This window comes from Prionailurus bengalensis, chromosome A3 (assembly GCF_016509475.1).
Source record: "Prionailurus bengalensis isolate Pbe53 chromosome A3, Fcat_Pben_1.1_paternal_pri, whole genome shotgun sequence".
In the NCBI taxonomy this organism is placed as follows: Eukaryota; Metazoa; Chordata; class Mammalia; order Carnivora; family Felidae; genus Prionailurus; species Prionailurus bengalensis.
In genome coordinates, this window is record NC_057354.1 from 109043775 (window position 1) to 109059244 (window position 15470).

Below are 15470 nucleotides of genomic sequence, written 5' to 3' on the forward strand. Positions count from 1 at the left end.
GGCTAGGAGGGCACATGTTCCTCACTAGAAGAGTCATCCTGTCAGATGGACATCTTCTCCCAGGAGATATTTAACACCTCCTGGGCATCATGCTGAGCTGGGCACTGTACTTAGGAGTAGCAGATGTAAGGCATGCTGTAGTTGATGGATTGGTCAGTATGTCCTTCCTTCTTTGTTCATTTGGTCAGTCATTCAGTCCTGACATTCTTTCATACATTTATTGAGACTGTATTAAGTGCCAAGTGATCTGTTAATTGCTGGGGTTGCTATAGTGAGCAAACATATATGACTCCCCTTTATCTCATTGTCTAGTAGGAAAAACAAATAATGAGCAAATAAATACGTAAACAATTATGAATTGGAGTAAGTACTATGAAGGAATAAACAGGTTGCTGTGTTTGCAGGGGAGAGATCCCTGAGATGGTCAGAGCTGCTATCTCTCAAGAGATGATATTTAAATTAAAAACAGAAGTATGAGAAGGCATCCTGTGTGACAAATGGGGGCAAAGCCACCATTCTCAGATTCTGCAGTGGGAAAGGGTATCATGAGCCCAGAAACTGGAGGAAGCCTGTGCAGCTGGTTGTAGTAAATGAGGGAAAAAGTAGCAGGTAGAAAAGGAAGAAACCAGATCTTCCAGGGGCTTATATACCATGGACAATAAAGCATTTAGATTTTATTCTATGAAATTAGAAGTCATTAAAGGGCTGGGATGTAAAATCAAAATTCTGAGTATTTTAAAAGGAAGGGCCTAGTAAATAGATGGCATTAATCATAGTTTGTCATGTGGATCATGTTCTAGAGCAATAAAAAAAAAGTAGTATGGAAAAAAAAGAATCCCATGAAAATTATTAGACTTTCCCAAAAAGGACTATACTATTATAAGTACTTTGAGAAGAAGGAAAATCTAAGTAACTAAAGTTGGCAGATTGCCAGAGAAGCAGAAAATAGCTAATAGCAAAATTTTAAAAAGAAACAAACCAAAAAACATGAAAAGGATTCCCTGCTACTGCTAATAAAAAGTTTTTAAGAACTGAGCAGGGAAGACATAGGACCAGAAGACTATTTGTTCAAAGAAATAAATACACTGATACTCTAGTAAATAAGAAATATCAAGTAATTGGAAACTAAAGAAAAGCAGACTTACATATAAAAAGAATAGATCAAAATAAAAAGAAATAATTCCTAGGACATGGCAATAGTAAATTTTAAATGACTATACACAAAACACTGGGAATCTTTGAGGGGCAAATAATTTTTTTGTAGAGACTCCAGAAAACAGTGGGGGGAAAAATAAATGGTAAGTCATTTCATTTTTGCAGGTAAATGTTCAAGTGAACATTTGAAAGAAGAAAATATTTTCACAGAATCACTAAACAACTTGGAGGAGGAAATCAAATATGACATTCTACCAGACTAATAATATTTAAATGTTATATTCTAAAGGTACATTTAAAATTTTAGGGGAAATTATATCCAGTATAATTCTAAATATAAAAAATGGTTTTGGCTTTCATAACATCTATATTTCCACAAACTCAGAGAAACTAGAGCATAGTACTGGATCTGGTTTCTCAATCGTGATCTCAAAAGAGAAAGATTTTTATATAAAACTTAATGACTTGTAGAATATCAGCAGTTAAAAATTCAAAATAATACCTGATGAAAGATAAATTACACTCTGGAGAAGGGAGATTCAGTCATTTACAAATAGCAGCCTTTGGGAAAGGAGTGTACAAATTACAAGAAAAAGGGGAATATTTGCCGGCTCAGATGGAAAAAGAAAAACAAAAAAATAGGAGTAAAATCTAGGACTCAAGATCAGTAAAAATATACATAAGATTAAAGGTTAAATATAGAAAAGTTATAGCTGTGTTTGTTTAAAATTTTTAATAGATTTTCTGACCATAGAGATAACATGATTTTTCTCAATGTTTGGAAAGTATCAAAGAAATGTCAAAAAATATTTTTTGTCCCCTGTATAATAATTACCTGTTACAATTTTGGTCTGTTTTCTTCTGGGAGTATATTAGGAGTTAGGAGAGAGATGTGGTAGAGAGAGATATATGTCTCCACAAACACTATTGGAGTTGTGTGTGCTGCTTCTCATATAATAGTTAACGTGATAGCATGAACTATCTTTGAAGTTAATAATTGCAGAAAGAGATTTTAAGTATGCGTGTATTATAAATTACTTAAACATTTCTTAATTGTTATATTATGTCCTTTTCCCTAAAAAAGAAACAAAAGTCGTACATGTAAGTTAATTAGCTCATGAAATTAAAGAGAACGAAATAGTACAGGAATATGCTCTCATTAAAAATTAAAGCTATACAGGAGGCACCTGGCTGGTTCAGTCAATGGAACATGCAACTCTTGGTCTTGGGGTCGTGAGTTTGAGACTCACATTGGGCATGGAGCCTACTATCTATCTATCTATCTATCTATCTATCTATCTATCTATCTATCCGTCTACCTATCCATCTATCTATCCATCTGTCTATCTATCTATCTATCTACCTACCTATCTATCCATCCAAGCAATACAGATAAAATGAAAGTCTCCCTTAACACTTCCAAAGCATTACCAGTCTCTTCCCCAGAGATAACTGTGGTGATGAGACTAGTGATATGTCCTTTTTATACATTGACATTTATGTTTACTTTGTTAGAAATAGGTACTTTTGCTTTCTGACCTTTTTTTCTTATACAACTGATGTGTTCATTTAGTAAGTCAACAGGTTTTTTGAGCAGCTACTATTGTTCCAGACATTGTTCTAGATTATTTTATTAGTAAACAAAATAGACCCAAATCCCTGTCCTCATAGAGCTTCTATTCTGATGGGTGAGCTCAACAATAAGAATGGTAAATAAGTAAAATATGTTAAGTGCCAAGAAGAGGAAAGGTGATATGAAATGCAGGGGAGGGGAGCATTTGAATTTTTAAATAGAGTGACTAGGGAAGGCCTGGCTACAAAGGTATCTTTGAGTAAAGACTTGAAGGAAATGAAGGAACTACCTGTGAATGTCTGGGAGAAGCCCATTGCAGGCAGATCAATAACATGTGCAAAAGACCTGAGGTACATGCCTCCAGGACAACAAGGAGGACCGTGTGGCTGGAGTGAGTGAATAAGGGGCGAGCAGCCGGAGACAAGTGGTGGTAGGGGCAGAAAATGTCATGTAGGACCTAACTTGTTAGTGAGGATTTTAATAAGTCATCAAAGGATTATGAGCTGAAGACTGGCACAGTAAGAGTTACATTCGAACAGAACCGTTGGTCTTCTCTATTGAGAAGAGATTGCAAGGGGATGGGCCAAAGCAGGGAGACCAGTAAGGATGTTGCTTTTGTGCAGTACTTGTTGCAGTACATACTTGGGTTTTTTTCAGATGTTTTCATATCAGTATCTAAAGCTCTGTGTTATTTCCTACTGTCTGCCTCATGTTATTCCACATATTGGGTGATTTATTTTTAGCCAATCACTTCTTGGTTGATGGACATGTAGGCAGTTGTCATTGTTTTACTATTACGAACAATGTTATTATGAAAATCTTTGTATATTCTTCATTATGTATGTGTAGATATCCGGAAGTAGAATTATCAAATGCAATGATAGATCCTGTTGGTACTTTGATTGGTACTACACTGATTTGAGTTTATTTGGTTATTTGAGTTTATATCTTCATAATTTTAAGTCTTCACATCTAGGATCATGACACATCTTTCTGTAAGATGTAGAGTTTTTTTTTTCACATAGGTCTACACATTCCTTGCTCAAAATGCATCAAAAGCTAATTCATTTTGGGGTGCCTGGGTGGCTCAGTTGGTTAAGCATCTGACTTCAGCTCAGGCCATGATCTCACGGTCCACGGGTTCGAGCCCCACATCAGGCTCTGTGCTGACAACTCGGAGCGTGGAGCCTGCTTTAGATTCTGTGTCTCTGTCTCTCTCTGCCCCTTCCCTGCTCATTCTCTCTCTCTCTCTCTCTCTCTCTCTCTCTCTTTCTCTCTCTCTCTCTCCTCTCTCCCTCCCCCCACAAAAATAAAATAAACATTTAAAAAAATAAAGCTAATTCATTTTTATGTATTAAATTTGTTTGATCTTGAGGTGTTTCTTTTATTTCCCTTAGTGACTTCTTGCTGCTCGTCTTGAAGGACATTTTGTTGCAGAGACCAACTCTTCAAGTTATTCTAATGAGTGCAACTTTAAATGCTGAGCTCTTTTCAGAATATTTCAGTTCCTGCCCAATTATTACTATACCAGGTGATTAATATGCATCATTAAATATGCCTTGTTCTTGTAGGCAAATATAATTATTTTTAAAGTTCATCTGAGATGTAAAATACAGGTATTGATATTTTCTCAAGAAGTGATTAGATTTATAACAAATAAAATTAATGACCATATAATGAAATTAATAAAGAAGCAACATTATATCCATTTGCTAAGAGATTTCAGTTTTACATGTGCTTTTGAAAAAAGTCCCAGTTATTAGGATTTCTAGAATTCCGTTGTGTTTAATATTGAGTTAATAGTGGTAATCTGTCATAGAGTTGTCTCTGTGTATAGCAGATTTGTTCACTACAGGATTCTGCTAACTTCCTGGATGTTGGTCCACTCTGGGAGAAAGTGAAGTTGAGTAGTCTGTGTGTTCTGGTGCTTTCACAGTCTCACTGTGGGATTAATTTATCACCTTGGACATTGCTTTATCCTTCTGCAGTTGATTGTCACAAGAACAATTTATGGACGATTTTGACGAATAATCATACTATTTCTTGTAGTTGTTGAATGTTTAAAAGTCCCCTTGGGGGAGGGGAGGGTGGGAAAAGTGTAACAGGTTTAAAACAAAAAAAGAGGTTAAAAAATGTCCTATTACCAAATGAGCATTTCCACCTATATACTTCTGTCTTTTTATGAGCTGGAATCTATCTATCCCTTCTAATTTCTCTCATCAAAAGCTTTCCTTTTCTTCTGATATGTTTAAGACAACAGAGCAAACAGTACCTTAATGTGCCCAGCTTTGTTTTAAGAGAATTTTACATTTGCAAACTGTGTATTTCAAGGTAGTTGAACAGGTATCCTGAGTCTTTTATTTTCTTGTCCTTCTAGGTCGTACGTTTCCTGTTGATCAGTTTTTTCTGGAAGATGCAATTGCTGTGACAAGGTAAGGAAGACATTAATTAAGGTTTGGTGAAAGTCTTTGAAAACATTATTTTACCTCAGTGTGCCAGCATTTTAATAGACATGTTAGTTTTTCTTCTAATTTTTCCATTTGAGTGTTTGGTTTTCCCTTTTCAGCAAATATTATACAAATCATTTGCAATTCACATCACAGTACACATTGCATGTTAAGAGTACTGACTGGAACTATGTAAACTATGGACTTTGGGTGATCATGATGTACCATTGTAGCTTCATCAGTATAACAGTTATACCACCCTGGTGTTGGGGGGCAGGGGGGGTGGTGTTGATAATGGGGAAGGCTATACGTTTGTGGGAAACAGGGAGTATCAGGAAACCTCTGTACCTTCTGCTCAATATTGCTGTGAACCTAAAACTGTACTGAAGAATGAAGTCTATTGAAAAAATGATGAAGGACAGGGGCACCTGAGTGGCTCAGTCAGTTAGGTATCTGACTTTGGCTCAGGTCATGATCTCATGGTTTGTGGGTTCAAGCCCCGCATCAGGCTCTGTGCAGACAGCTTGTAGCCTGGCCCCTGTTTCGGATTCTGTGTCTCCCTCTCTCTCTCTGCCCTCCCCTGCTCACGCTCTGTCTCTCTGTCTCTGTCTCTCTCTCTTTCTCTCTCAAAAATAAATAAACATTAAAAAAAATTTTTTTTAAATGATGAAGGACCAGATATATGGAGAATTTAATATGAAAAAAAGTACCCATTCTGCAGATAAACTGCCAATATTTAAATCCCTCTACTTACTAACTGTAACATTGATGAGTAGCTTGATCTCTGTGTGACTCAGGTTCATCACAAGTAAAATGGTATATTAATAGCTGCTTCACAGGGTTGTCATGAGGATGGATTAATTAATTCTTAGAGTTAATAGCTGCAGATGCTTAGAACTGTGCCTGGCACCTAACAAATGTTAGCTATCATCATCATCATCATCATCATCATCCTGCAGTGCTCAGGGAGCCTGCAGTCTAGTGTGAGAGTCAGGATGTCTGCATAATTTCAGTGCTGGGTAAAAAATGGCCATTTCCATTGGATACAAACATATTTCTCTCCTTTGAAAGCCCTGATTCCTCTTCCTACTCTTTGACCATGAAACCACCACCCGCCCCCCCCCCCCATGGTTTTATCCTTGCGCTATTCCTTCTCACCATTAAACTCTTTTGTCCCTCTGTTAGACTCATGTGATTTCAGATGTCACCTCTGTGCCAAGAATTTCCAAATCAGTATCTTTGTTCCTGACCTCTGAGCTCCAGAAAGAAAATGCCCTTGCAGTCTGGCACCGAAAACTCAGTTCAGAATTTTTCTCCTACTCCCTGCTCCTTCCGTTTCTAATAAGACCTACTTCTAATTCTCTATTTATTTAATGGTACAGTTTTCTCAAGCGAAAAACCCCAAAACAGTGGCTCTCAAACTTTTGCGTGCAATAAGCCTATGTAGGGAACTTATTAAATAAATTGTTATGTGGGGGCCCTACCCCATTTCCGCTGTGAATCTCTGGGGAAATTAATGTGTTAACTAGTCTACCTGTCTTTATTCTCTCACTTTCTCAAACTCACTGCCTCCAGAATTACCTTGAAACAGAACCAAAAACATTCTAGTGTGTTCCCTACCAGAAATAGGACACAGGCCAGCAGAACCCTGGACTGGTGAAAGAGAAGCACATGAATGGGGCAGAGACAGAGCAACACTCTGCTGATCGGAAAACATAAATAGGTGGATATTTTCCTTCCTCACCAACAGACCTACATACTAACAGCCCCATCCCTTTGTTTAACTTCCTCAGGTACGTGCTGCAGGATGGGAGCCCTTATCTGCGCTCCATGAAACAGATGTCAAAGGAGAAGCTTAAAGCGAGGCGCAGCAGAACTGCGTTTGAAGAAGTAGAGGAAGACCTGAGGCTCTCCCTTCACCTCCAGCACCAGGATTCTGTCAGAGATGCAGTGCCAGACCAACAGTTGGATTTCAAGCAGCTCCTGGCCCGCTATAAAGGTAATGTGTTTCCTGGGGGAATATTACGGTTATGTCATAGGGAACCAGTTTCCCCCCGCCGCCCCCCACCGTGATCCAGAGGAAGAAAAACGTGGCCCTTGTTTCACAGCTACATTGTCTTTAATGCATCAGAACAACCTTAAACTTGGGAGAAAAAAAAAATAGCAGTTTCAACACATATTAGATATAATTGTTATTATATTTACATATAGGTATTTTCTGATTATAAAAGAAATGTTTATTATAGAAAAATTGGGAAGTAGTGAAATACAAGTATATTCCTTAGTATTTTGTAACTTTTTATTTTGATATGATTGCAAATTCATAATAAAAGCTGGCAGGACCATACAATGAACTCTCATATATCCTTTACCCCAGCTCACCAATTATTATTTTGCTTCATTTCCTTTATCATTTGCACTGTGTACACGTTATATATTTTTTTCTTGAACCTTTGAGTAGGTTGCAGATATCACGTCCTTTAATCCCTTGTATATGAGTACATATTTCTTTCTCTTTTTTCTTTTTTAATGTTTATTTACGTATTTTGAGAGAGAAAAAGAGAGAGCACACGCGCGCCTGCAAGCAGGGGAGGATCAGAGAAAGGAGAGAGAGAACCCCAAGCAGGCTCTGCACTGTCAGCACAGAGCCTGATGCAGGGCTCAAACCCATGAACTGGGAGATCATGATCTGAGCTGAAGTCAAGAACGGACATATGTATTTCTTAAGACCATAAGCACAGGACATGATCAAAATGAAGACATTTAACTGATATAATACTATTATTTAATCCATAGTCACCATTCTAATTTGCCAATTATCTCAAAAATGTCCTTTATTGCTATTTTTTTCTGGCCCAGAATCCAACCCACAATTATGTATTGCATTCATTGTTGTGTGTCTTTAGTTTCTTTTGATCTGGAAAAACTCCCCAGCCTTTATTTTTCTTTTAAGATCTTGACATTTTTTAGGAGTTTGGGCCAGTTATTTTCTAAAATATCCCTTCATTTAGATTTGTCTAATGTTTCCCCATGATTAAATTTAGGTTAGAAAACCCAACCTTTTGGGTTTCATTTTGGTTAGAAAACCACAGAAACAATGTTGAGTCCTTTTTGGTACATCGTATCAGGAGGCATATGACATTGGTCTGTCCCTTTATTGGCAGTGTTGTTTTTGATCACTTGGTTAAGGAGATGCTGGCTACGTGTCTCCCCTGTGTAGGTCACTGTTTGTTCCCTTTATAGTTAATAAGTCATTTGTGGAGAGATATTTGAAGACTTTTTAAATAGCCTCTAAAATCCTCAAAATGTCATCCACTAGTTTTAGCATTACTCACAGGCTTTCAAATAGCATCTTTTGTGGGTCCATCCTATACTGAGCATTTCTTTATGTGTTCTTAGCTGATCCCTCCTCCTATGCCAGGTCCCACCTAACTGTTCTTTGTTCCTAGATAGTCTTCTGTGCATATGAGCTGGGCTAAACACACAGACACTGCAACATTACTACTGTTGCTTTCTACCTTAAAGCCTAGACCAGAGACATGTCTCAACTGCCCTCCCTGCTCTTTTCCCTGGACTGCCACCCCAACTCCTCTAGCCCTTCCAAAAAACAAAAGTGCTTACCTTTCAAGGAGTAAGAGCCTGCATCCCCCTGTTCTATAGGAGAAGAAGCAAATGAGTTTTCCTTTTTCTCCTTCCGTCGAAGACTATCTTCCCAGTCCTGTGTGGGGAGTGGTAATCATCCAGGAATTAGGGGATTAGCTATTATTCTGCTGTTCAGAAAGATACGCATAGCTCCTAAATATTTCACTTAATCTTCCCAACATCCTGAGAAGTAAGGTTGAGAGTATGAGCTTGCATCATACAGACCTGGGTTCAACTTGCTCCCTCAGAATTCCTCAAGCAAGTCCCTTGTCCTCTCTGTACCTCAGTTTCCTAATCTATAAAATGGAGTTGTTTAGGGAGTTAAATGAGATAATACAAATCCACAGCACGGTGCCCATCTAGTCAATACACATTAGTAATCTTAACTGAAATATGTCTGAGTCAAAAGTTTGTGTTCCTTCTGTACATCATACCAGCTGATAATTCCCATTTCCTTATTCTATTAAATTATGGAACAGGAAAACCCCTTTGGTTTCTCTTTTGAAATTTCGGAATTTTCTTTAAAAATTATGGTGGGATCTAAGCCAGGCCTTTCCAATTTCAAGCACACAGTTTACCAAAGTTCAGAAAGCACTTTTGAGAATTCCTTTCTGAGGGGGGAGGAGGATAGAAGATTTGGGGTCATGAAACCCGGCTCTGTCACTAGCTTCTCTTTCCCTATAACAAAAAGACTAAATCTGGTTGATCTCAAGACTCTCTCATTTTTCAGAAAATCAAAATAATGTTTCTGAGGTCAACTCTTAAAACTTTTTCTAGTTAAAAAAATAATCAGTCCTTTTAAGTAGTAAAAACTGCCCAACTATAAAAACTTTCTTTTATTTATTATTTCTTTAATTTCTTTTATTACATTTATTTATTTTTGATAGAGAGACAGAGCACAAGTGGGGGAGGGGCAGAGAGAGACGGAGACACAGAATCCGAAGCAGGCTCCAGGCTCCGAGCAAGAATTCAGCACAGAGCATGACGCGGGGTTCAAACCCACAAACTGTGAGATCATGACCTGAGCCAAAGTCAGACACTTAACCAACTGGGCCACTGAGGTGCCCCTTTGCTTTTATTTTTTTAAAGTTTTGTTTTGTTTTTTAGTTTTTGGGAAAGACAGAGAGAGTGCAAGCAGGGGAGGGGCAGAGAGAGAGGAAGAGTCTCAAGCAGGCTTCCTGCTGTCAGGGCAGAGCCCGACACAGGCTCGAACTCCTGAAACTGTGAGATCATGACCTGAACCCAAATCAAGAGTCAGATGCTTAACCAACTGAGCCTCCAAGGAGCCTCTGAAAAAATTTGTTTAATGTTTATTTTTGGGGAGGGGGGGCAGAGAGAGAGGGAGACAGAGGATCTGAAGCAGGCTGTGCACCGTCAGTGAAGAGACTGATGCAGGGATGAACCCACGGACCACGAGAAACCAAGAGTGGGACACCTTCACCGCCTGAGCCACCCAGGTGCCCCTAAAAATTTTTTTAAAAAACGATTTCACTTCTCTTTTTTTCTGTTAGCTGATCTTTTCTCCTTTTTGAAAAAAAAGTCTAGCTTTTTGGGGGCACCTGGACAGTTCAGAGGGTTAAGCATTCAACTCTTGACCTCAGCTCAGGTCTTGATCTCAGGGTCATGAGTTCAAGCCCTGCACTGGGCTCCATGCTGAGCATGAAGCTTACTTAAAAAAAAAAAGAAAAGTCAAGTCTAGCTTTTTGGAATCTTGACAGATAAAAATGATTCCTTCTCTGCCTTCCACACCCCACCACACCCTTATTTATATAACCTGTTTCTTTCTTTCTTTCATTTTTGACCCACACAGGCTCCACACTGTAGAACATTGTTTAGAAACTGCTTTTGCCCCTTTTCAAACTTTTTAGCCTAATATAGGAAACTTCTCTTCCATGATTCTACCTGCAGCTATTTTGTTCTAGTTAGACTATATTTAGGGTGATGGGCTATTAAGAGGACCCAAGAAGAAAGGCCAGTAGTCTTTAGAGAGTTAGACTCCCAAGAATATGCTATTTGTTTTTTGTTTTTTTTTTTTAATTTTTTTTTCAACGTTTTATTTTATTTTGGGGACAGAGAGAGACAGAGCATGAACAGGGGAGGGGCAGAGAGAGAGGGAGACACAGAATCAGAAACAGGCTCCAGGCTCTGAGACATCAGCCCAGAGCCTGATGCAGGGCTCGAACTCATGGACCGCGAGATCGTGACCTGGCTGAAGTCGGACGCTTAACCGACTGCGCCACCCAGGCGCCCCACTATTTGTTTTTAAAAGAGCCCAAGCTTATAGCTCTTATAGCCCAAGCACAAAGAACTGTGTCTTTCACTAGGCCTCAGATAGATTCAGAGGAGACTAGAAACCATTAAACTAGAAGTCTGAGGATAGCCTTCAGGAGTTGTTAGTGAAGCCATTAAAATCACATGTATTTTTCAGGGAAGATCCAAAACTTGTGTGGGGCATGTGGGTGGCTCAGTCGGTTAAGCTTCGGACTGTTGATTTCGGTTCAGGTCATGATCTCATGGTTCGAGGGTTCAAGCCCTGTGCTGGGCTCTGCACGGCTAGTGCAGAGCCTGCTTTGGATTCTGTCTCTCCCTCTCTCTCTGCCCCTTCCCTGCTCACACTCTCTCTCAAAATAAACTTTGGGTGGGGGCGGGAAAGAGTCACTATTGTGAAGATGTCAGTGAAAGCTTTGGTCTCTGTTGATTTCCCTGGATTACTATTGCCTGGACTTCCATCTGATCTGACTCATGACTTGATTGAATCTAGGAGGGGTTTCTAAAGTGTATTTGTCTTTGAATTTTGTTTCTGGTATTTAAATGGTCACTAAGTGTGTGATGGGTAAAAGGGGGGAGGAAGAAAGGAAACAGCAGCCTATCTGAGCCTTTCCAGCAGGGTCAGGAGCCTGTTCTTTGGGTCCTTGTTCAAGCAAAAAGTTCTCCTAGTAAACGTGTACTTTCTGAGCGACTGAAAGAAACCAGGTCATTTCAGTGCATCAGTGTGAACATCTGTGTTGGCAATTCAAGGTGAGACCCACCTAGTTCACAGGCATCGCTGTCTTTAATAAGGTTTAGTTATCCTTCTGATTTTTACCTTTCTTTCAGGGGTTAGCAAATCAGTCATCAAAACTATGTCCATCATGGATTTCGAAAAGGTTAATCTGGAATTAATAGAGGCCTTGTTAGAGTGGATCGTGGATGGAAAGCACTCCTACCCTCCAGGTAATCACTTCTTCATTTGTGTGGGAGACGGCAAAAGGAAGGCGGCTCACTTAGATGATGGGTGCTGTGGGAGCGACCTCCCTTCCTGGAGCCGTCACCCCCACCCTCACTTTTTCACTGACAGTTGTATGTAAAGTTGCTTATTAGGCTTTTTAGGGGGGAGGATTTTACCTTTTACTTTTCGAGGTTCACCTGCAGCTTTCACGCAGCACTCTTTTGTTCCCGCCGGGCAAAAAGATGTTAACAACACAAAATCCACAAGGAGGAAGTTTGAAAAGAAGGCCTGGGTGATCCACATATTAAACACCTAGCCCCAGGCTAAATGGGAGTCTGGTAATGAGTGTTTGATTCACATGAAGGTCACAGGGCAGGGGGGTTAAGAGAACAGACTCTCGAGTCTGATAACATCCTAGCTCTGCTACTCAGGAAGTGTGTAGTCGCAGGTAGAGAGCCCTTATCTTTGCTATGCCTCAGTTTCCTTGTTTGTGAAATGAAGACATTATAATAAGTCCTCTGACATGAAGATATTTTGAGGATTAAAAGAAACCATTGTATGGGGTCCCTGGCTCCTGGCTGGCTCAGTCAGTGGAGCACAGGACTCTTGATCTCAGGGCTGTGAGTTCAAGCCTCACACTGGGAGTAGAGATTACTTAAAGATAAAATCTTTAAAAAAAAAGAAAAAGGAAGAAAGAAAGAAACCATATGTAAAGCACTTGGCGCAGTGCCTGGCATGCAGTTAATGCCCATCGATACTCCGCCTAAAAACGATACCGTTGCGATGATAACGTATTTCGTCATTATTATTCCTATGATCGTTGCTACTACTGTGACGCAGAGCAACGACTACTTTCCCCTTACTCGCTGTCATCCTATCCCAATGGCCTTCTTAAGCTCACTGGGCAGACCCTCATCCCCCAAATCTTCTCGTAACTGAATCCGTCACATCATTCAGGTTTCTGCCAAACATTTTCTCTTCAGAAGAGTCTTCTCTGAACTCTTACTCTATCGTGATATCCAAAAGTGATTTTCATTTTCATCGTAGCACCACGCACTATCCAGAAGCATAGTTCTGCTTACTGACGGTCTCCTTCAATAGCATGTAAACTGCTCAAGAATGTGGATTTATCAGGCACCACTGTGTTCCTCAGACCCTAGGGCAGTACCTGGAATATTTGCTGCCTGAATAGATGCAGCCATTGTTGGGTGATCATAAGTTGAACGACAGATCAAACACTTACCTCATGTGCTCGCTGCACAGCGCTTAAGAGAAATGGGAGTGGCTGTCCGCCACCGCTTAGACTTTAATCATTACGTGATATTTCCTGAAGAGACGTATGAGCCACGCAAAAGGATTGAAGTACCTTGTTGTCATCTCGGGCGGGTAGTCCGTGTTTGCTAATGCATTATCACTGGTCTACATATCTTGTTTCATCCCAAAAGAAAAGACTATTATTGAAAAAAATCAGGTATAGTGGACAAAAGAACTGCTAGAAAATTACCTGAATTCAAAGCAGAGTAGATGTAGTGAGTGGGGGCGCTGACATATTTGTGAATGTTAAAGGGACACCTCTTCCCTGGCTCAGCGGGAAGAGCATATATGACTCTTGATTTCGGGGTCTTGAGTTTAAGCCCCACATAGAGTATAGAGCTTACTTTAAAAAAAAAAAAAAAAAAGATACCGCTGATACAAATGGCCAAGCTGTGAGGGCAGAGCACATCAGGAGGCACATAAAAATATGGACAGGAGCACCTGGGTGGCTTAGTCAGTCAAGTGTCTCTTGATTTCGGTTCAGGTCATGATCCCAGGGTTGTGGGATCAAGCACTACATCGGGCTCCGCACTAAGCATGAGGCCTGTTTAAGATTCTGTCTGTCCTTCTCCCCTGCTTGTGCTTTCTCTGTCTCTTAAAGATAGATACAGATACAGATACAGATACAGATATAGATGATATAGATGATATAGATGATATAGATGATATAGATGATATAGATATAGGGAGAGGGGAGAGGGTCCCAGAAACCCAGGTTTGTGTCCAGGCCCCACTCTCATTAACTCTGTCGCCTGGCTGAGTTATTGAGTCACTTTAAAGGTACTAATAACCTTCTTAATGAGTGGCATGAGGATCAAATGAGACAATGTACGTAAACATACTTTGTATACTATGAGGTGTTTGAAACTAACCCTGAAAGATGTCTTTTGCCCTCTTCAGAGTTCCATTTTCATAATAACTTAGTTTCCTTATTTACTTAGTAGAGCAAATAACTGTGATAAATAATAGGTCCTGAGTTCCTTGTGGGCAGATTTTTGGTTTATATTCCATTCTACCTAGCACAGAGCGGACATAGGCCCCCAATAAATATTTGTAGGATTAAAGGGAGGGGCTAGTGAAGATGGTGTCAATTCCCTCTTTGAATAAAGCTCAGAAGAAGGTGACTTGCTGAGTGGCCACTCTTGTCACAGAAATATTTTGTAATCGGTTATCACTGCTTATTTTCTTTAATTAAAATTTAAAGGCCCATAAAACCTTCAATAGGGCATGGCCAGTTAATGTGCTGCCTCTCTAACATCTATCTGAATTTAGATTATCAGGTTGACCAGCCAATTTTCTTTTCTTTTTCTCATTTCCAGTAAAATGTTTATGGGTTTTATTTACTAACAGAGAGAAGAGTCTTCCTGTCTTATAAGATTAGAAGGATAACTCTTCCTATAGAAACATAATGTCAGTGCCCAGTGCACTAAAGAAGTATATTTAAAGAGCTTTGCTGATGAGAGGTGCCTGGATGGTTCAGTCAGTTAACTGGTTAACCGTCCAACTTCAGCTCAGGTCATGATCTCACAGTTTGTGAGTTCGAGCCCCACGTCAGGCTCTGTGCTGACAGCTCAGAGCCTGGAGCCTACTTCAGATTCTGTCTCCCTCATTCTCTGCCCCTCCCTGCTCACACGCTGTCTCTCTCTGTCTCTCAAAACTGAATAAACATTAAAAGAATTAAAAAGAGCTTTGCTAATGACTCTTATATGGCCTAAAGTGTTATATTTTTCTACACTTCAGTTTTCCTCTTGTAGAAAGGTAAATCAGAAAATGGATAAAAAACAGTGTCATCCATTTAAATCCTTGGGGACTTTTTTAAAAAAAAAGAAAATTGATAGTGAAAAATCTCAGATTATTACATTTTTTAAAATTTAAAATAGCTCTATAATCCATATTAGTTTTTCCTTTTTTGCATCTGTCAGATCGATTCTTTTTGTATACCCAGGGGCTATACTTGTATTTTTACCGGGACTAGCGGAAATCAAAATGCTATATGAACAGCTACAGTCCAATTCTCTTTTCAACAACAGACGCAGTAATCGGTAAGTTAATTGCTTTCTGCAGCCTTAACCATCTGCAGTTGTATTGTATGCAAAGATGAATAACCAGAATGGTCTGTGACCGTCATCAC

General features: G+C 39.5%; 1 protein-coding gene across 3 annotated transcripts in view; it reads left to right on the top strand.

The window, feature by feature from the left end:
* The window catches only part of DHX57 (DExH-box helicase 57), a 54898-nt gene that overhangs the window by 19956 nt on the left and 19472 nt on the right, over window positions 1–15470 (top strand). For all 3 annotated transcript variants that reach the window (XM_043604122.1, XM_043604124.1, XM_043604123.1), the window contains exons 10-14: window positions 4126–4259; window positions 5106–5160; window positions 6969–7174; window positions 11914–12030; window positions 15285–15381. In XM_043604122.1, the coding sequence (XP_043460057.1) occupies window positions 4126–4259; window positions 5106–5160; window positions 6969–7174; window positions 11914–12030; window positions 15285–15381 (609 nt within the window). The remainder of the gene's footprint in view (window positions 1–4125; window positions 4260–5105; window positions 5161–6968; window positions 7175–11913; window positions 12031–15284; window positions 15382–15470) is intronic.